A 20,110-nucleotide genomic window follows, 5' to 3' on the forward strand; every position below is an offset into this window, starting at 1 on the left:
TTTAGATGGGATATTAGGAAAAATTTCTTTATGTAAAGAGTGGTTGTGCCCTGGCAGAGGCAGAGCCCGGCCAGTGGGGGAGTCTCCATCCTGGAGGGGTTTGAAAAACCTGTGGCTGTGACACTTCAGGACGTGCAGGGTTTTAGCAGGCACGGTGGGGTTGGGCTGATGGTTGAACTGGATGACTTTAGATGTCTTTTCCAACCTTAATGATTCTATGATTTTATTCTATGATTCTAGATTTTAACTATTCTATGAAACAGAAATCTATGGTTTCACTGCAAGGCTGACCTCGGAGACCTGAGCCCGTGGGCAGCCTTTGGTAAAGAGTTTCCTTGTTAGGAAATTATTACAACTCGAGCTTTTCTCTTCCTTATAGAATCATAGAATAGTTTGGGTTGGAAAGGACTTTAAAAATCATCCAGTTCCACCCCCCTGCCATGGGCAGGGACACCTCCCACTGGATCAGGGGCTCCAACCCATCCAACCTTGAGCCCCTCCGGGGATGGGGCAGCCACCACTGCTCTGGGCACCCTGTTCCAGTGTCTCGTCGCTCTCATGGTGAAAAAATTCTTCCTCCTGTCCAGTCTAAATCTGCCGCTCTCCAGTTTACACCCATTCCCGCTCGTCCGATCACCACCAGCCTCTATGAATAGCCCAAGCTTCTATTCATCGTTCTTTATCCTTCACCACCCTTGCACTGAAGAATTCTTTCCTAATACCCAATCTCAACCCCTCCTTCAGGGTGTGGTGCTGTGGGGTCAGCTGCGACAACACCCAGCTGTTCCCAGCTGTGCACATCTGCCTGGCACAGCTGTGCAGACGCCGGCTCGCACGGGCTCCCCGACCTCACGCCCCTCCCTTCGCAGCTGTGCGCTCCAGCTGTTCCCCTTGCAGCTGCGAAAGGGTTAACCCGCTGTTGGTTAGCCACGCCCCCTTTAGCGCTGACCAATCGCGTCGCGCGACACATCGGCGGGAGGGGCGAAGGCCAATCAGGACGCGCGTCTGATTTCCATGGCAGCCGCCGCCGCGCGGCTGGGCGGGAGTCGGCGGGTGGGGAGGTGGGGAGCGGTGGTAGTGGCGCAGCCCGGAGCGATCGCGGCGTCCTGCGATGGTGCCCGGGCGGCGCCGCGGCCGAGCGGCAGCACCGGCGGCACCGACAGCAGCGCAGGTGAGCGGGAGCAGCTCCCGCTGCGGGAGGCGCCGGGGACAGCGGGGAGGGTCCCGGCGGGGGGAGGCGCTGCGGGAGCCTTTGTTCGGTGGGACCGAGCCCAGAGCGGGGCACCCACTGCGGCCGTGGGGATGGCGGCATTTGTCCGGGCAGTGCAACGTGTGGCAGTCGGGGTGCGTGGGGATCGCAGCCCCGGTGCGTGGCACCCCCGGCACGTTGGAGTGTCACAACGTGGCTGATAGTGGCGGATCCAATGTGTTTTCTGTCTGGCACACACTATTGGCAGTGTTTGTCCCCACAGACCAGCGTGTGGCACTCAGGATGCGTTGGTATCGCGGCGTGGTTTGATAGCAGCAAATCCAACGCTCTTTCTGTCTGGTAGACACCATTCATAGCGTTTGTCCCCGTAACTCCAGTGTGTGGCACTCACAGCGTGTTTGGGTATGGCAGTGTCCATCCCCACAGCCCCAGAGAGTGGCACTCACTGAGTGCCTGAGGATCACAACGTGGCTTGATAGCAGCAGATCCAACGTGGTTTCTATCAGGGACACACAATTTGTTGCATTCACCCCTGCAGAATGATGTGTGGCACTCAAGGTGTGTGGGTATCGCAGCGTTTGTCCCCACAGCCCCGGTGCGTGGCACCTCCAGCATGTGTGAGTATCACAATGTGGCTGCATAGTGGCGCATCCAATGTGTTTTCTTCTGGCAGACACTGTTTGCAGTGTTTGTCCCTGCAGACCAACGTGTGGCACTCAGGATGCGTTGGTATCGCGGCGTGGTTTGATAGCAGCAAATCCAACGCGCTTTCTGTCTGGTAGACACCATTCATAGCATTTGTCCCTGTAACTCCAGCGTGTGGCACTCACAGCGTGTTTGGGTATGGCAGTGTCCATCCCCACAGCCCCAGAGAGTGGCACTCACTGAGTGCCTGAGGATCGCAGCGTGGCTTGATAGCAGCAAATCCAATGTGGTTTCTATCTGGGACGCACAATTTGTTGCATTCATCCCTGCAGAATGCTGTGTGGCACTCAAGGTGGGTATCGCAGCATTCGTCCCCACAGACCCTGTGCGTGGCACCTCCAGCATGTGTGAGTATCACAATGTGGCTACATAGTGGCGCATCCAATGTGTTTTCTGTCTGGCAGACACCGTTTGCAGTGTTTTTTTCCCGCAGAACAATGTGTGGCATTTGGGATGTGTGGAGTTCACAGCGTTTGTCCCCGCAACTCCAGCGTGCGGCACTCACTGCATGTGTGGATATCTCAGTGTTGGTCCCTGCAGACCAACACGTGGCACTCACTGGGTGAGTGGGTATTGCAGCGTGGTCGGATAGCAGCAGATCCAACGTGGTTTCTGTCTGGCAAACACGTTTGTCCCTGCAGACCGACATGTGGCACTCCCTGGGTGTGTATCACACTGTCCCTGCAACTCCAACGTGTGATGCTCACAGCATGTGTGGGTATCACAGTGTTCATCCCTGCAGACCAACGTGTGGCACTCAGGATGTGTGAGTATTGCAGCGTTTGTCCCTACAGCCCCAGAGCGTGGCACCCCATGCGTGTTTGAGTATCACAGCCTGGTTTTCTAGCGGCAGATCCAACGTGTTTTCAGCCTAGCAGACACCATTAGAAGTGTTTGTCTGTGCAGACTGATGCGTGACACTCACTGGCCGTGTGGGTATCACAGTATGGTTTGGTAGTGGCAGATCCCACGTGGTTTCTCTCTGGCACACACCATTCATACCATTTATCCACGGAGACCCAACGTGTGGCACTCGCAGCATGAGTGAATATCGCAGCGTTTGTCCTCACAGACCAACGCATGGCACTCTGGGTGTGTGGGTATTGCAACCTTCATCCCCACAGCTCCAATGCGTGGCACTTGTGGGGGGTGTGAGAATCACAGCGTGGTTTTATAGCAGCAGATCCACGTTTTTTGTCTGGCAGACACCGTTCCCAGCATTTGTCCCCGCAGACCAATGCATGACACTTGAGCTGTTTAGGTGTCGCGGTGTCTGTCCCTGCAGACCAACGTGTGGCACTCGAGGTGCGTGGGTATCACAGTGTGTCCCTGCAACCCCAACACGTGGCACTCACTGGCTGCTTGGGTATCGCATCGTGGTTTGATAGTGGCAGTTGAACGTGGTTTCTGTCTGGCACACACCATTCATAGGGTTTGTCCTCACAGACCAGTATGTGGCACTGAAGGTGTGTGAGTATCCCAGCGTGGTTTTACAGCCACAGATCCAAGGCGTCTCCTGTCTGGCAGGGGTTTTGCTGGTGGCATTGCTGGATGAAGCCATTTGCATACATTATTGTGAACGCAATACGTGATTTTTTTCCCAAGGACCATGCCTTTTTACTGTTTTTGAGGAGGCTGATTCTCTGACGTACCTTGTTGTAGTGCTGAAATCCCTGTTAGAAGGTACAGTGCACATAAAAACCCAGAGAGTAGTAGCTCATCTGCTATTAGTGTGCTCCTGAGTTTTTTCCTCTCCTTTTCTATTAAAAAAAAAAAGACATTTAGAGAGCTAGAAGCCTCTGTGTGTTGCCAATAGAATTCCTTTTGCAGACTTGCACTCCAGCAGTAACTGCAGTACTTAGGGAACACTTGTATTCTTGCATAACTGGGCACATGCTGGTAACTCTTTTTTGACCACTCAGTATGCAAATGCAGATAATTTGATGTATGTATTAGATGTGTAGATCGAGCAGAATATATAGAGTTCTTTGCCTTCATTGGAAGCAGAACGCTTTAATTATCTGTACTTTAAACTCACTTTAGAGGTCTTAAATGGTGAAAAACCTAAAATGTTAACTTTTGAGTGCATTGATAACCATGCTGGCTGTTTGGGGTCTTGTCTGTTTTTCCTCTTACCTTTTAAGAAAGGTTCTAAGGGTTGGCAGATCCAGAGCAAGTAGAAATGCTTCTGAATTTATCTTTTGATTTATTTATCAACAGATAGATATATGTGCGTGTATCTCTTTGTCTGGTGCAGTGGAGGATTATGAAGAAAGCTGAAAGCTGGGGGTTTTGGGGAGGTAGTTAACTGGTTAAAGGAAAGGGTAGAGCTTATTAATCTTTTACCACTTGATTATATGAAGGAAATGTAGAAACATGAACACATCTTTTTTTTGTTGTTCCTTGTGATGTGATTGTATTTGTAATAATTCCACAATCTCTTAGTTGTATGCAGTCTTCCCCAGTACAGAAACTTTAGATTCAGCAGTGATTTAAGGCAGGTGAAGGTTAATTTGTCTTTAACGTTTTTTCAGAGCTTTAAATTAAAAACAAACAAAAAAGTGTAGGTTCAAGGGAATGCAAATGTGTGGTAACTTTGTCCAACTTTGTCTTGTCATTCTGCTTGCCAAACAGATCTCTGCATGAAGCTCAGCTGTCCTTCATCCCAGATGCTTTCCACCACGTGACTCACTGCTTATTTCATTGTGGAGGTGAATAAAAGATGCTCAGACTATTTTATTTTCCTTTTTTACTGTATAACTAATGGAGGGAGGAATGAGATAAAACAGCTGGAGGGCTTGAGAGCCGTGACGACTCAAAAAGCTAAGATGCACTTGATACTCTGGGTTTCTTGATTCTTATTTCTAGCTTTGCTGAGTATTTTGCTTGGGGTTTGCTTGCTTGTGCTGTGCTTTGCCCTTCCTCTCAGATTCTGCTACGTGCCTGGTAGTAATATGTGATATCCAGTCTCTGGGGTAATCATTAGGGTGATTGTGTAGACACCGCTTTGAAGGCATAAAAATGCTTCCTGAATTCTTGAATGATTTTTGGAACATCCTCCTAAGCGAGTGTGCGTGGTTTGGATGACTGCTTGGAGTGGTACGCTGTGAATAGTTCAGTTGTGTTCCTCGGTGTTGTGCTATACCATTATCATGTTGCTGTCGGCTGTCCTATGCAATCTTCTTTGTGGTGAGCAAACACGAACCACCAGAAACAAACCAGTTCATTGAAGGAAAGGTTTTATGGAGTTCCTCTCTTTAACTTTCATTTAGGAGTGCATAAAGACTGTACATAAAGGCTTCTTACTTGGACTGTTTGGTGAGCTTCATGTAGAACTTCCTCTAAGAAATACATCATCTCTGGTTTTCTAAATGTGTACTGTTTTGAACATGATTCTTCAGAATTCTCAGTATCTGCTGCCTTTCCAGTATTTACTTTTATATGGGAAAAGTGAAGGTGCAAGAAGAAGCAAAGAAGATTCCGACTTGGTTGACGTTTGCTTCTTTAAGTCCTGGCAGTGTTTTTATTTCCCCTCCTTACAGTCAGGGGCAGTGAAGAGAGTAACAATGGATAACAACAGCTCAAGATGATTTCTTTCCGTTCACCTTGGCTGCCTTGCCACTGTGAAATGAATTTCCCTGCAGATTCATACCACAAGCTCGGTGTGGTAGTTGAACTGTGGTTGTGCGTCTGAAAGGTGGCATCTGCTGGGGACAGACTGTTCAGCAAGGTCTGTTGTGACAAGACAAGGAGTAATGGTTTTAATCTAAGGGATGGGGGAGATTTAGACTGGACACAAGGAAGAAATTTTTCACAATGAGAGTGGTGAGGCACTGGCCCGGGTTGCCCAGGGAGGTGGTGGTGGCCCCATGCCTGGAAGCATTCAAGGTCAGGTTGGATGGGGCTCTGAGCAACCTGATCTTCTTGAAGATATCCCTGCTCTTGCAGGGGGGTTGGACTGGATGAGCTGTAAAGGTCCCTTCTATGAGTCTGTGATCTCTGAACTGTGAGAGTCTTCTATTTCTGGAGTCTGTGCTTTGGAATCTACTGCATAAAGCCTTACATGGGAGTCACAGCCTCGGAGACGAAGGGGTTGAGTAGACCTCCTAAGGAGGAAAAGAAAATCAAAGGAACATGATGGAAGGACATGAGGGTAAACTGTAGAAAGTGTGTGAGGGGGAAGACAACTTGCCAATAGTACAAACTCTAGAATTCTTCCCCTTGTCTCTGTCTTGCTTCAGCTTTCCAGCACAGCTGGGAGGGCACAGTGTTTGGAGAAGGATGCTGGCCTGTCGACACAGAGCTGAGCGTCATCCTTCCTCCCAGCAAAGTTCTCCAGCAGCTCTGAGGCCAAACACTGCGGTGAACACTTGGGCAGATGCAGGAACAAGATATGTTCCATAAAAATCTGAACAGTACTTCTATCTTTGCTCTCCGTAGAAAGAGATCCGGTCATCAGAGGCTGAGCAACCAGTTCAGGAGATGGAAGCAGAGGACAAGCTGGTAGCTGAAAAATGCTTTATATATATGTGTGTTTCTTTTTTATGAGGTTGCCAATGCCACTGTTGCTGTCTTGTCAATCTGGCGTTTGAAAAAACTGCCTGGTTGACCATGAGAAGGGAGGTGGTTATCACCCTTCCCAACCTCCGAAGTGGAAGCCTGAGCCCTCGAGCGTACAAGGTTTGCCTGTTGCTGGGTCATAATGGATCTTTTTCTCCCTGTTAGGGAATGCTTTAAACAACAGCCCCTAAACAGCTCTAACATAAAATACAATGAATGGCTCGCCTCTTGACTAAGCTAAAAATCTTCTACATTTTTTGAATGAACTCAAGGAAAAAGGTCTTGACCTGCTGCATGTAGAGAGAAAGAAGGAGGAAGGGAGGATTTGTGTGCAGGAGAAGGAAACAAAGCAGTCATTTTTGCTTTGCTAACATCATCTTGTGGCTGACTCATAGGCCTGACTTTTCTGGGAATAAAATGCAATTACATCCACTTCTGCTTAGCTGTGCTTTCTCATACTGAAACTTGTAGATCCTAATTGTGTCTTTTTAGTTATACTCAGTTCTTCTAGGAATTTGGTTTAGTCTGTCATTTGAAGTTATTGCCGCTCAAGGTATTGTAGTTATCTTCCTTGTTGTTTATCTGGGCTGTGTGTGTTTGTTTGGGGCAAGGTTTTTTAGTTCCGTTTTGGTTTGAGGTATTTTTGTTAAAAATACCCATCTAAACCTACCGGTCTGTGCTTTTAGGTAGCATGGCTTTGCTCCTCTCAGGATACAGTTTGGCAGGAACACAGTTTGCTTTTCTTGGGACACCACAGTTTTGCAGAGCTCTACCTGACAAGGGATTGCTGACAGCATTTCAAAATCACAGCAAGGCAGTCAGCGTAGTTACTGTTAACAACAGAACATGAATGACTTGTAATAATCCTTTGGGCTGACAGCTGTGATTCAGAGCGCTTGCTTATGTAAAGGAGAGAGAAGGTGGGGTCGGTGTGCGAGCTGCTAGAAGGGCAGTAACTTCCATATGTCATATTCATCCCAAAGAGCTTTGTATGTAACTTCAGGCACAGAACGGAGTTTACTGGCTTGCTGAACAGATTGGTTTGCCAAGAGGTGCTGTTTCTTTCCGATCCGGTGTTGCTTTCCTGACATACGAGGTCTTGGTCTTGCCAGGGTTTATGGCAGTTGCATGCGCCAGGTATTGCTTTTAGGCAAAAAAACAGTTGGCACAGAAGGTTGTAGGACAGCTTAATACTTGTTTTTGCAGCCTTTGGCATCTTGGAGCTCAAGTTACTGCATCAAATGAAAGTATTTGTGGTTGATTGGTGTGGTCTTTCGTCATGTGGATGGAGTTTTGGTTTTGTACATGAGTGGTCCGTACTTCCAGCAACTGAAGAAACCTGTGCACAGGCTGCAAACTGTGAACTGAGGGATTTGGCCTTCAGTCAACAGGGTTTCCTCCCATGCTGCTTGTTCTTCACCTTGGTTCTGAAAGCTGGTGCTGGGTTTTTTTGTGTGTGTGTGTTTAAAGTAATATCCTAATATAAATCATCAAACGGTTGATGCATTCCGTCTTGATATCATTTTCTGTAGCGATAAGCTTTTATATGTGGGGACAATTAGTGTCTTCAAGGAGTAGTTGTTTAGAAGGTGAAGACTTTTTTTGTGAAGGGTTTGCTTTCTCTTTTTTAGGGGGAGGAAATTAGTTTTAAGGAATTTACTCAAATAATGTTTAATTTTAGGGCGTGTATGAAGTGCAAAGACTTGAAGGTCTCATGTGCTCTGTGGCAACATACGGTGTTAACTCTGCTCTGGAATGGATACTGACTTTTAACTAAATCTTTATCTAATGCATTTAAAGAGATTCTGTGTACTATTTGCTAGATTTAAGCAGAACAGTTTCCCCTTCCCTGACCCAAAGTGCGTGGTGAATTCAGGAGAGAGACTCAGTTTTTTTCAGTGCTATGGGGGTGGTGACTGCATGATATTTTTTTTTCTCTTTCTTTTTGAGCACTGTTCAGGTGACGTCCACTGGAATTTCTGGGACTTTGTTTGTCCAGATATTTCAGCTACAGTTAAAGCCAGCCCTTGAGCAAGGAGAGGTGTGTAAACCTCTCTGAAACTCGTTACAGAGGATGAATTGATTAAGAATGGTGTGCTTGCAAGAGAGCGTGGGAGAGCTTCTTGACCATTTCAATAAAAAATGAGTTAATCCTTAAGTTACGATTCCAGTTTGATTGTGGTAACAAAGACTAATAAGCTGAACTTTTGAGTGTAATGTTATGACAAGTGCTGATTGGGATAAGCTTTGTTTGTGTGAAGGGCAAGACATTCTCTCACAGCTTGGCAGCTGGCTCTCTTGGAATCGCTGCAAGAGCAAAATACCACTGGGACAGATGCCTGCTTGAGGAATTCCCTCCCTCCAGCCTTCTGCTATGGCCCTAAGTGGGAATTTTGCCTGGCTGTAGCTATCTGGTTGCACAGCCTCAGAAACCAGGGGCTGCAAAGCGCAAGTTGCTTGCCCAGAAAGAATCTGCAGTGCAGCCTCGTGTGCTGCTGATGAGCCGTGCGGAGAGTCTGGTTCTGATGGTGACACGAGAATTTGAGTTGGTGACTAGGTCTGTATGGAGGAAAAGGTTGAGTGGATGAGGTTGTGGAGAGGATGTAGAATAGGAGAGGACATAGAGTGTAGACGTGAGCTTGTTCTTCATCAAGGGATGCGTTGTGTGTTGCTGACAGAGATGGAAAAGCTTTGAGGAAGGCAGTCATTTAAAACGTTGGCGATACCTCAGTACTCAAAGCTTGTCACAATTAAAAGCATCTGTGATTTGTACTGTTCAGCAGTTATTTCAGCTCTGAAAAGCCAGCTCCTTTTTAAAGTTTCGATTAGAGTACCAATTTCATTTGCATTTTGAGAGGAAGAGTCAGTTTTCAGCCTACTTTATCTGAAAATCCCAAGCTGTTGAACTACAGAAATCAGATAAAACAACAGTCTGCACATTAACTGTTTTGAATGGAAAAAAATAAAGATACAGCATGCAGGTTGGCAGGAACAGACCAAGTCATCAGGGCAGCAGAGCGAAATATTATCTAAGCCAGTGTTGGATGTAATCCACCATACTTACTGTAAGACACAGCATATTCTTAGTCCTTCTTGTAAGTGTCTGCATGGAGATTCAGCAGATAGATTTTTAAAAACCTCTAGTTTCTATCTAAAAGCTTTGTTCAGACTCAGGTGCACCTCCAGACATCATCTGACATAAGCTTTGGCTTTCTTCTTGTCTGTAAAAATGAAAATGACTTTAAAATAATGCACTTTTAAAACCCTAAGTTAAAAAAAAAAATCATTCATGGAAGACCTTGGCTTTATTTTGTTTATCTTGGCATTTCAGACTTATTCTCCTCTCATTACAGCTTGGAGAAATAACTTTTAGAATTAAAAGGGGTCTACATAAAATATTTAGTAATAGACATGTTAGCTGTGCATTGGTTTTGATACGTGTCTATATTTTATTTTCAAAGACTGAATTAATGTAGAAAATGGTACTGCACCTTTTTGGAAAAAAGCCTTCCCTTTCACTGTGGGAAAATTTACTTTGTTCAAACAGTAGTGATACAGAAACAGTGTTCTGTCGCCGAGCAATCGTCACTGCTTGAATTGTAGATTAGAAAGCAGGATGAAAAGCATGTTATTGATACCTCACAAAACAGAGGAGTGGTTGTCCTTGATTTGCCTTTCTCTTTGTGACAGTTGTAAGGGTTCAGAATGCACTGCATAATTTAAAAGTGATAGCGTGGAACCAGAAGAAAATCTTTCTATGTCACAAGTTAAAGGTTTTACGGTACAGATTTCTATTCCATGCTATAAATATGAGATGACTGTAACCATAAACCTCATTAGTGTGGGCTGCCATGGTGCTTTATAAAGCAGGGCAGTCTGACTGATATTGTCCGTTGACTTTTGATCTGCGATGGGTTCTTGCCGTAAACCTCTCTGTCTGGTGACCATATACTCAGGATCTTCACTCTGAAGCGTTAAGCTTTATAGAATCATTAAGTTCCAACCCTCTAAGTCTAACCATCAGCCCAGCCCCACTATGCCTACTAAACCATAGAATCATAGAATAGTTGGGGTTGGAAGGGACCTTAAAGCCCATCCAGTTCCAACCCCTGCCGTGGGCAGGGACACCTCCCACTGGATCAGGGGCTCCAAGCCCCATCCAACCTGGCCTAAATAAAAACTGATCTTAGTTTTGATCTTAGTCAACTTTAATCCTGTATCGTTTGTAGTTTTTAATTGACTCCACACGTCTTTAATCAAGGCTTCCCTTGATGTAAAAATTGAAGTTTCCCTTACTTGCTGCAAACTGGTTTTCTTCATTACTCAAAGGCCTTGATCAAAAATTGGATGCTCTCAGTGTCAGTGACTGTGAAACATCTTTTAGATCATCTCGTGTCCTGTGAAGGAAATAGGGCATTTCAAGCAAAATGGGAGATAATGTAGCTATGTGGAAATGTGGCAGTGAGTGGGATACTGCTACAGCCTGTTCCGCAAGCCAGAGTTATTCTAATGCTTAAATTCTTCTGTAATTTCTGAAGTGATTTATGTGGGGTAAAGAAGAGTTGTACTTTTTGAGTGTGTGGAATTCCCTATAAATGATGTCTGTGACTATAAAGTTTTGACAGAAGTTCTCCAGTGGTAGAATTCTTCCAACAAGTTGTTTAAAATATATCAGAGAACTATGTAAATAGTAACTGTAGAGCTGGATCTTGTTATGTTTTGTGTTGCTCCTATGTGTAAACAAAACAGCTTTATATTATGGGATAATGGTGTTTAGAGTTTGCATAGGATGAGTGGGAACGGTTTTGAGCTGCAGGAGGGGAGATTGAGATGAGATCTTAGGGAGAAATGTTTTGCTTAGGGAGGTTGCTGTGAGGTGGGGAGGTTGCCCAGAGCAGTGGTGGCTGCCCCATCCCTGGAGGGGTTCAAGGCCAGGTTGGATGGGGCTTGGAGCCCCTGATCCAGTGGGAGGTGTGGACTGGATGGGGGTGGGACTGGATGGGCTTTAATTCCCTTCCAACCCAAGCCGTTCTATGATTCTATGATTTACTGGTCTCACCGCAGCACCGAGAGGTAGCAGTTGTACTGAGTGCTCTTGGGTTATTTCTGTTGATTTATCGTAGTTGGTCTTTACAAAGTTCTAAATGTTTTTTATGTTTTTCCCCCCTCCGCAGACCTTAATTTATTTTGGATTAAGATTCCCATGGCATGTGAATTAGAAGATAATTTGAAGTAGAAGGTATTTTTATCTTGAAGCGACAGTCTTTATCGAAATGGTTGGAAAACTCAAACAGAACTTGCTGTTGGCATGTCTGGTGATCAGCTCGGTGACTGTGTTCTATTTGGGCCAGCATGCAATGGAGTGTCACCATCGAATAGAAGAGCGCAGCCAGCCCGCAAGGATGGAAAGTGTGAGAAGCACAGTAAGGACTGCTTCTGATGTAAATGCAAACAAAACCTTTGCATACAACAAAGACATGCCTTTAATATTTATTGGAGGAGTACCTCGGAGTGGCACTACCTTAATGCGTGCCATGCTTGATGCCCATCCTGATATTCGATGTGGAGAAGAGACAAGGGTAATCCCACGAATTCTGGCAGTTAAGCAAATGTGGGCTAGATCAAGCAAGGAGAAGATCCGACTGGATGAAGCTGGAGTCACAGATGAGGTTCTGGATTCAGCCATGCAAGCATTTTTATTGGAAATCATTGTGAAACATGGGGAGCCGGCTCCATATTTGTGTAACAAAGATCCTTTTGCTTTAAAATCCTTAACTTATCTTGCTAGAATTTTCCCCAATGCCAAATTTCTTCTCATGGTACGAGATGGTCGTGCATCTGTGCATTCTATGATATCTAGAAAAGTCACAATAGCTGGATTTGACCTGAACAGCTATAGGGACTGCTTAACCAAGTGGAATCGCGCTATAGAAACTATGTATAACCAGTGTATGGAGGTTGGTTTTGAAAGGTGTATGCTGGTACATTATGAACAGCTCGTATTGCATCCTGAAAGATGGATGAGAACTCTCTTAAAGTTTCTTCGCATCCCATGGAACCAAGCTGTGCTGCACCATGAAGAAATGATTGGAAAAGCAGGGGGTGTTTCTCTTTCAAAGTGAGTATGAGTGTTCCTCCTTTACCTTGCATTGTTCTAAGAGGTAAAATTGTACATTTTACTTATAAAAGACGAGTCTCAGATATCTTGGGAAGCCAGTTTATGATTATTTGCAAAGTAAGGATCATTAAGTAATAATTTCCAGTCACAAATTGCTCTCACTCAACAACTGTCCTGCTGACACGTGTGTATGAAGCATGTGAACAAACTTATAAGTAATGGTCATTCCAACTTGAATTTGGATGTCTAGTATCAGCCCTGCTTCCAAAAAAGCTTTGCTTTTCTCTGTGCCCAAAATAAAGCTGGGCTGCTTTATCTAGACTAGTATTATTCGTCTTAGCAAAATCACCCATTTGATTTAGGGAACGTAAGTATTGATATCAATGTGAGAATGGCCTTTGAGTTATGTTTGCCAAGAACATACTCTTCCAGGAAACTTGAGAAATGGTTCCAACAAAATAGAAAGCGGAATTTGCTTGCTTTTCTGTTGGCATGTGCTCCTAAAAGGACAAGCGTTTCGAATAAAATTAGCCTTGTTGTAAGCAAATCTCTTCATATTCTGTTGTGCCATCTGTGCACCATGACAGCTGCTTTAAAAACCAAAATCCATCTTAGAAAACCTAGACAGGTATTGTGAAGGGGAGAAGCAACCTAGTTAATTCCAGTTAAACTACTCTTTCTGGTTTCTTGGCCATTTACAGCACAGCTTCGGAGATCTGGAAGTTGGCCAGTCTTTATGGGGGGAAAGGTGTGAATGTTCGAATCTCGCTTCTTCCTTTTTTTCCTACAACAGATACATTTCCCAGATTGTCTTGTTTAGGTTTCTAAAGTATTGCTTTAAAAGCTCTATTCCAGCAGCAAGATATGCCCAATTAAATTCCTCGGCTTCTGTCTTTTGAATATTCATAACTGGCCAAGTGCTTCTGAGGGACAGAGGCACCCTGCACAGCAAGCCCTGGGCTGGGTATCATAGAATCATGGAATTGCTTGGGCCGGAAGGGACCTTAAAGCCCATGCAGTCCCACCCCCTGCCATGGGCAGGGACACCTCCCACTGGATCGGGGGCTCCAAGCCCCATCCAACCTGGCCTGGAACACCTCCAGGGATGGGGCAGCCACCCCTGCTCTGGGCAGCCTGTTCCAGTGATTGACCTGTAGGGACACATCAACCCCACATACAGACTGATCGCATTTTTTTTAAAACTACAGTTTTTAGAAATTAAAATTGGGAGGTTGTTTATTTAATACTGAGGGAAGTAACTGCAAGGATTTTCTAATATATCATAGGGCGATACGATTTAAAGCAAATAGAATTATTAGTGATGAGAAAGAACTTAAAACTCAGATAATGATTATTTTCACAATCTGGAGGTTTCTTATCACCATTCCCACTGAAGAAGCTCAGCCACCATCTCTGTGTTCGCAAGAGCTATCGAGAGGCAGCTCAACTCTTTTCTTGCAGTACTGCTGATGAGCAGATTGAAGCCTTCTGATGAAGTTCTCCTGGAGCAGCGCACTGTTGTACATCTCTGCAAGCTGCATCTGCACAGGAGCTTCTCTTTAGTTACCGGTATCATGTCGCTGCTTCATAGGAGCAGCTGAGGGGGAAGTGAACTTGCTTTTACTGCCATAAATACATGGTTCCCAAGTTCTGTTCAGTGTCCTGTAAAAATAACTATGCATAATGCCATTTCTAGTAAAATATTGCTACCTTACAGCTTCCACATTAGTATTTTAAAAAATTAATGAGCCTCTATACTATAAAACTCAGTAGCTTCACTGAATTCATAGTTTTAAGTAATATTTCTTGCCAAATCTGGTGGAGTGGGATGTGAGGAATTAAGAGTACTTGTTCATGTCCCTAAACATTAAGAAAATGGATTGTTGAAAGTAAAATGTGTCTTCTTCTATACTTTTGAATCAAACTTTCAAATATAATACAAGCAGGAAAATGTTTTTGTGACCTTCAATTCAACCGGTTCATGGAATTCTTTATACTTTTATCTCTCATCAGATGGTGTGTGGAAGTAATTTATTACTTGAGAAGGCTCTGGCAATAGTGGAAGAAGAATAGGTTATTAGTGTTATGTTTGTGTTGTCTTCATCTAATCAAATCCCCTTGAAATGGTGGTGAGATTTGGTTTTCAGTTGCAGGAGGCCTTTATAATTTGATAATGATTTCAGTGACTCAGTCTTTCGAGGGCTGCAGAAAAAGCAGTGAATATGAAATTCTCTCAGATGTCTGTTTTGTGTGTTTATATGATACTAATGGAAACTGTACAGAAGGAGTTAAAACCTTCTGCTTTTGGAACCCCCAGCTCCTCGCTGCCTCTCCTGTGCAGCAGTGCTGTGGGCAGAGTCAGCTGCCTCTTCAGGGGGCCCTTGCCCAGAGCTGTGGGAACAGCCCAAAAAAGGGACTCTAAATTAGATTATTGTTAGGGAGTTTACCAAGAACTTTAGTCTGCCACAGACAACTCACCAGAGTTTGACAGCTGAACAAAATACACCTTGCACTAGACTCAGTTTTCCGTCTGTCAAATTGCATTTGGCTTGTTCGTAGCTGCAGCAAAATTATTCGTGACCTCAGGCTTACACGGCTGTGAAGTGCCAAGTCAGGAACCCTAAATCACAGAATGGTTTGGGGTGGAAGGGACCTTAAAGATCATCCAGTTCTCCCCTCTGCCATGGGCAGGGACACCTCCCACTGGATCAGGGGCTCCAAGCTCCATCCAACCTGGCCTGGAACACTTCCAGGGATGGGGCAGCCACCACTGCTCTGGGCAACCTGGGCCAGGGCCTTCCCACCCTCATTGTGAAGAATTTCTTCCTAATGTCTAATGTAAATCTCCCCCCTTCCAATTTTAAGCCATCCCCCCTTGTCCTGTCACTACAGGCCCCTGTAAAAAGTCCCTCCCCGGCTTTCTCACAGCCCCCCTTCAGGTACTGGAAGCTGCCCTAAGGTCTCCCTGGAGCCGTCTCCTCTCCAGGCTGAACAACCCCAGCTCTCTCAGCCTGTCCTCGCACGGGAGGTGCTCCAGCCCTCGGATTTTCTTTGTGGCCTCCTCTGGACTCACTCCAGCAGCTCCATGTCCTTAGGTTAGGGATTCCAGAACCAGTGTTGTTCTCGTAGGACTTCTAATTTCTCTTTAGGCTTACTGAGGAGTGTGCTTTCCTTCACAATGTGCATACTGTCTTCTTTCAGCTGAAAAAAACACAGTCTGAGGCAGCAGAGTTCCGTCTTCTACTCAGCGGCTTTTTCCCACCTGGCTTTCCAAAGGGTGGTGCTGAGGATTGCTTCAGAGATAATCGAGGGAGACTGAAACACGGCTGTCTGTTGCAACTTGGTCTTCTCACAGAGCTTTCATTTACCAGATGCCTGGTACCAAGATGCTTCAGGCTCTTTCATAATAGTATATTAAAATCACAACACCCAAATTATATTACAGTTTTTACTGGCGGGAGGCAGATTTTGCAAGAACCAAATCATCGGTATTGAAATGTGATGTTCATTTAAAAAACCACCACGTAGACTTGGCCTCTGCAGCAGAGCAAGAAGAGAACGAAGATGTAAAGTAGTTACCTAGTTGTCTGCAAATTATTAGGTAGGGTGGGAGTCAAAGAATGAACAATGATTACAATCTGCAGAGGCTGTGGTACTGTGTAAAGAGACAATGAGCAGAGAAACCTTTCTCTATCGTCTTCCCCTCGCCTTTAGGACTTCCAGAAAAGGCTCAGCAGCCACTCAGAGGCACAACCCCTGCTCAGGTCATGCCAAATAAGATGCCTGGATGTATTTTAACTGTTGGAGGATTTTTGAGAAGGAATCTTACAAGAATCTGTTGTCTTGAAATACTTCAGTGCTTTGAGAAAGAGATCACAGTATTGCTAAAAGAGCTTTATAATGATATTATTACCTGCTAACAGAAAGCAAATGTTTAGGAATGTATTTGTAACTCATCTAAAAGTAAAATGAACTGTCACAGGAAATCCATAGCAGATGAACGTGACTCTAGGCCAGTGAAGGGTGTTTGATTTTCAGTTGCATAGAAAGTTAATTTGTGTGTGCAGGCTGTTTCTCTTCCAGAGATGAACCAGCCACCCAGTCGGCTGCAGAATTCTTCAGGCAGTGAGCTGACTCCATTTTTCTCTTATTCCAGACTCAAACTCTATTAATAAGAATATTAAATACTAGACAGTCTGTATATAAGATTCTGACTTTGTATGTTCCCTTGGCTGCTTGATTTGAGGAAACTGTTGTCTGCCTTATTCTGTTCTCCTGCATTTGCTTGGTAATCTCTGCTTGTTCTGTTGCTGATGGAGCCCTGGTCTCACTGTTCTATTTGGCTTAGCATTTTCACCCCTTCTTGTGTTTTTTATCCAGCTGCAAGAAGAAGCACTAAGGATGTGCACCACAGAATTTGTAGTAGCGGAAAACCTTCTGTGGTTTGAAGTAATTGCCAGCGTGGCTGTTGAAGGAATGTATAACGGCTGGACTACATGCTGTAACTAGAATTGTTAATACAGCTCTGCCTCCTAACTGGAAACAGCTGTGGGGACCACTGAAATATCAACCTTTTTAATAGCAATTTTTATTAAGCTTATTGTGAAAATAGCCATCTAGGCAAAATTACTTCAGAATATACTTTTTTTAATACATACCTTTCATTTGATTCTAGTACAGATGTAGAAGTATTTGGGGTTAGTCCTGTGTTCTGTGCTATCAGCTGTGTTCAAAGCTGAGATGTTCCTGCTGTTTTGCAGTGGAACCTGGTAGCACTGAGCAGGCAGCATTTGCCACATGCAGACCTAATCCAATTTGACGGGACTCAGTATGTTTACTTTTTTTGTTCTACTTGTTTTTTTTAGTGTATCATAGAATGGTTTGGGATGGACGAGGCCTTAAAACCCATCCAGTTCCACCCCCTGCCATGAGCAGGAACACCTCCCACTGGATCAGGGGCTCCAAGCCCCATCCAACCTGGCCTGGAACCCCTCCAGGGATGCGGCAGCCACCACTGCTCTGGGCAACCTGGGCCAGGGCCTCCCCACCCTCACAGCAAAACATTTCTGCCTAAGATCTCATCTCAATCTCCCCTCTTGCAGCTTGCTTTCCTCCTCTCTCTGTTCTGTCTTACTCTTTACTCCTCAGATCATCTCTGGTGTGAAGAATCTTTCCCATTAACTGCCTTTCACTGTTCTTCTCCGCTTAACAAAAGGACTCAAAAGGACTTAAGCAACACACTGAATGTGGTATTGTATTTTTTGAATCCATGCCTAGGAACAGCAAGATGTAGTTCCGTGCTTATCTCTTGCCACGTATTAATCACCAGGAAATAGTTAATGCTGAACGTAAGGTTTCGAAGGGCTAAAATGGCAATGGGGTAAAAGCTACATGTTTTAAATGTGCTTGTGCTTCAGGATGAGGTATTCATACTCATTTAAGTCCTAATTGATGTGTAGCATCCATTGTTCTGGGGTTCCAATACGCTGTCAGTCAAACCTATTACGTGGTTCTTGCAGTATCGCTCTTACTTTAAGCAGTTGAAACAATCTGCGCTTTTGGTGAAGGGACGTTGGGCTTGGCTGGCTCTGTCTGAGAGGAAGAGGACCATAATTTTTTTATGAATTGGAGAGTCCCACCCACCATGGTCTGTAGAGTCCCAACTTCTGTGGTGCTTTGCCTTCTACCTTGCCATTTGCAAAGCCTCAAACTCAACTCTTAACAGCTGTTTTCTTGCTAATGTGATGTGAAGTCAGATACTCATCTTCTAATTAGAAAGATGAAAAAAGCATTGCCTGGACTTCTTAGTTTGCTCTGAAGACTTGTGATCTCGGGCCAGTAGCCTTCAGGAAAGCTGAAACTTGGCCACAGCTCCTGGTCCCAAAATCCCACTCTGAATTCCTGCCTTTGGTTTGAGCTACTGGTTGAAGAGAGTAAGGCTGAAAATTTTGGTGGTTGTCTTAGTTTGTTGTTTGTCCGGTGCTTACTCATCAGCTTCCATCAAACATGTTTTCCAGCAATCCATGAAGGCCCAGCTTGCCAAGACCATTTCCCCATGGGTGACCATTTCCCTGTCTGGTTTGTTCTTTGTTGATTGTGTTTGAAGTTACTGACCTTCCAGCATTGTATGACTAACTTCCTTCCTCTGTCCTGGAAGGATTGTAGCTATGATGACAAGTAAAAGAGAGTGACAAGTTACAGACTGATGTTAAGATCAAATTGAGTTAATGACTGCCAGACTGGCATGCATAGTTTGGAATTGGAGGCTTTCGTTGCATAGTACAGGATGCAGCTGAATGGGATGCCTCCTGCTAGAGATTTATTGTTTGTCAAATGTGCAACAATTCTTAGCCTCTTCTCGGACTGTGAGGTGGATTATATAACTGTAACCGAACTTGTTCCTCTTGTAAACTGACTGATGCCAGTCTTAAGCAACTTGACTTTAGCTCAGGCTTCTGGTCTCAGAAACTGTTGAGGAATATTTCAGGAAATTTCCATTTATTTTTCTCTTATGATGTTTTCTTACATTCTGCTTGCTCTGTGACTTAAGAATGAGCTGCTGGAGAATGATTTTGAATTCCACTATTATAATTGTTTAGCTCATCAGGAAGTACAGGGATAGGACGAGGGGAATGGTTTTGAGCTGCAGGAGAGGAGATTGAGATGAGATCTTAGGAAGAAATGCTTTCCTGTGAGGGTAGGGAGACCCTGGCCCAGGTTGCCCAGAGCAGTGGTGGCTGCCCCATCCCTGGAGGGGTTCCAGGCCAGGTTGGATGGGGCTTGGAGCCCCTGATCCAGTGGGAGGTGTCCCTGCCCATGGCAGAGCTTTGGAACTGGATGGACTTTGAGGTCCCTCCCAACCCAAAGCATTCCATGATTCTATGTAGACGGGGTTATACTTTGTGCTGTTACTTTCTAGTATAGCAGTTTTGATTTCTGGGTGGTAGAGCTTTTTGAGATCAAAGTTCTTCATGACGTGGGTGAGGCCTGGGAATGGTGATGTCTGCAGGTGGAGGTGGCGGTTGTATGCTTGGCGCCAGGTTTGAGGCAGATATTGCCAGCAGCAGGAGCTACTGTTGCAGGGATGGACCTTATGGTATTACTTGCAATGCAGATACAAATATTTCTTTAGGCATTTTCATCTGCCTTAAAAGGAAGGTAAACCTTGACATACAAAATGCATGTGCACTCCTTCTGAGTTCAGAAAAAATGTTTAAATTACTCGGCCTGTTCTGAGTCCTGTTGACCTGTTTTAGCAATAAACACAGTAAAGAAGTTGCACGTCATCTGATCTAAAAGAAGGAAGGAATGTGGGAAAACAAAGCGATGCTGGATTTCCTCCCCTGAAAAGACCGACAAAAGCACACAACAAAGCTGCGTGCAAGAACGAAAATGACTTCAGGGCTGTTGATTAAATGAGCAGCAGATCAACTATTTTCTAACTGCAGTACATATGACATAGCTCTGATTGTGCTTTTGTCCTTAAGAACTGCTTAATGACTGAGCTCTCAATCTCC

At 44.9% G+C, this 20,110-nt stretch overlaps 1 protein-coding gene across 7 annotated transcripts in view; it reads left to right on the forward strand.

Moving 5' to 3' along the window:
• Window positions 1-20,110, forward strand: part of TPST1 (tyrosylprotein sulfotransferase 1) — a 49,846-nt gene that overhangs the window by 13,790 nt on the left and 15,946 nt on the right. For 4 of the 7 annotated variants that reach the window (XR_008453089.1, XM_054084803.1, XM_054084802.1 and 1 more), the window contains exons 1-2: window positions 1,048-1,171; window positions 11,650-12,593. Coding sequence is in view for 3 of the 7 variants with exons in the window: in XM_054084803.1 (XP_053940778.1) it covers window positions 11,749-12,593 (845 nt within the window). In the remaining 4 variants the exon portion in view is untranslated. Of the gene's footprint in view, window positions 1-1,047; window positions 1,172-4,549; window positions 4,627-11,649; window positions 12,594-20,110 lie in introns of those variants that run through there. The other 3 variants (XR_008453092.1, XR_008453091.1, XR_008453090.1) reach the window with 2 other exon arrangements.

This window comes from Cuculus canorus, chromosome 20 (assembly GCF_017976375.1).
Source record: "Cuculus canorus isolate bCucCan1 chromosome 20, bCucCan1.pri, whole genome shotgun sequence".
Taxonomy (NCBI): Eukaryota; Metazoa; Chordata; class Aves; order Cuculiformes; family Cuculidae; genus Cuculus; species Cuculus canorus.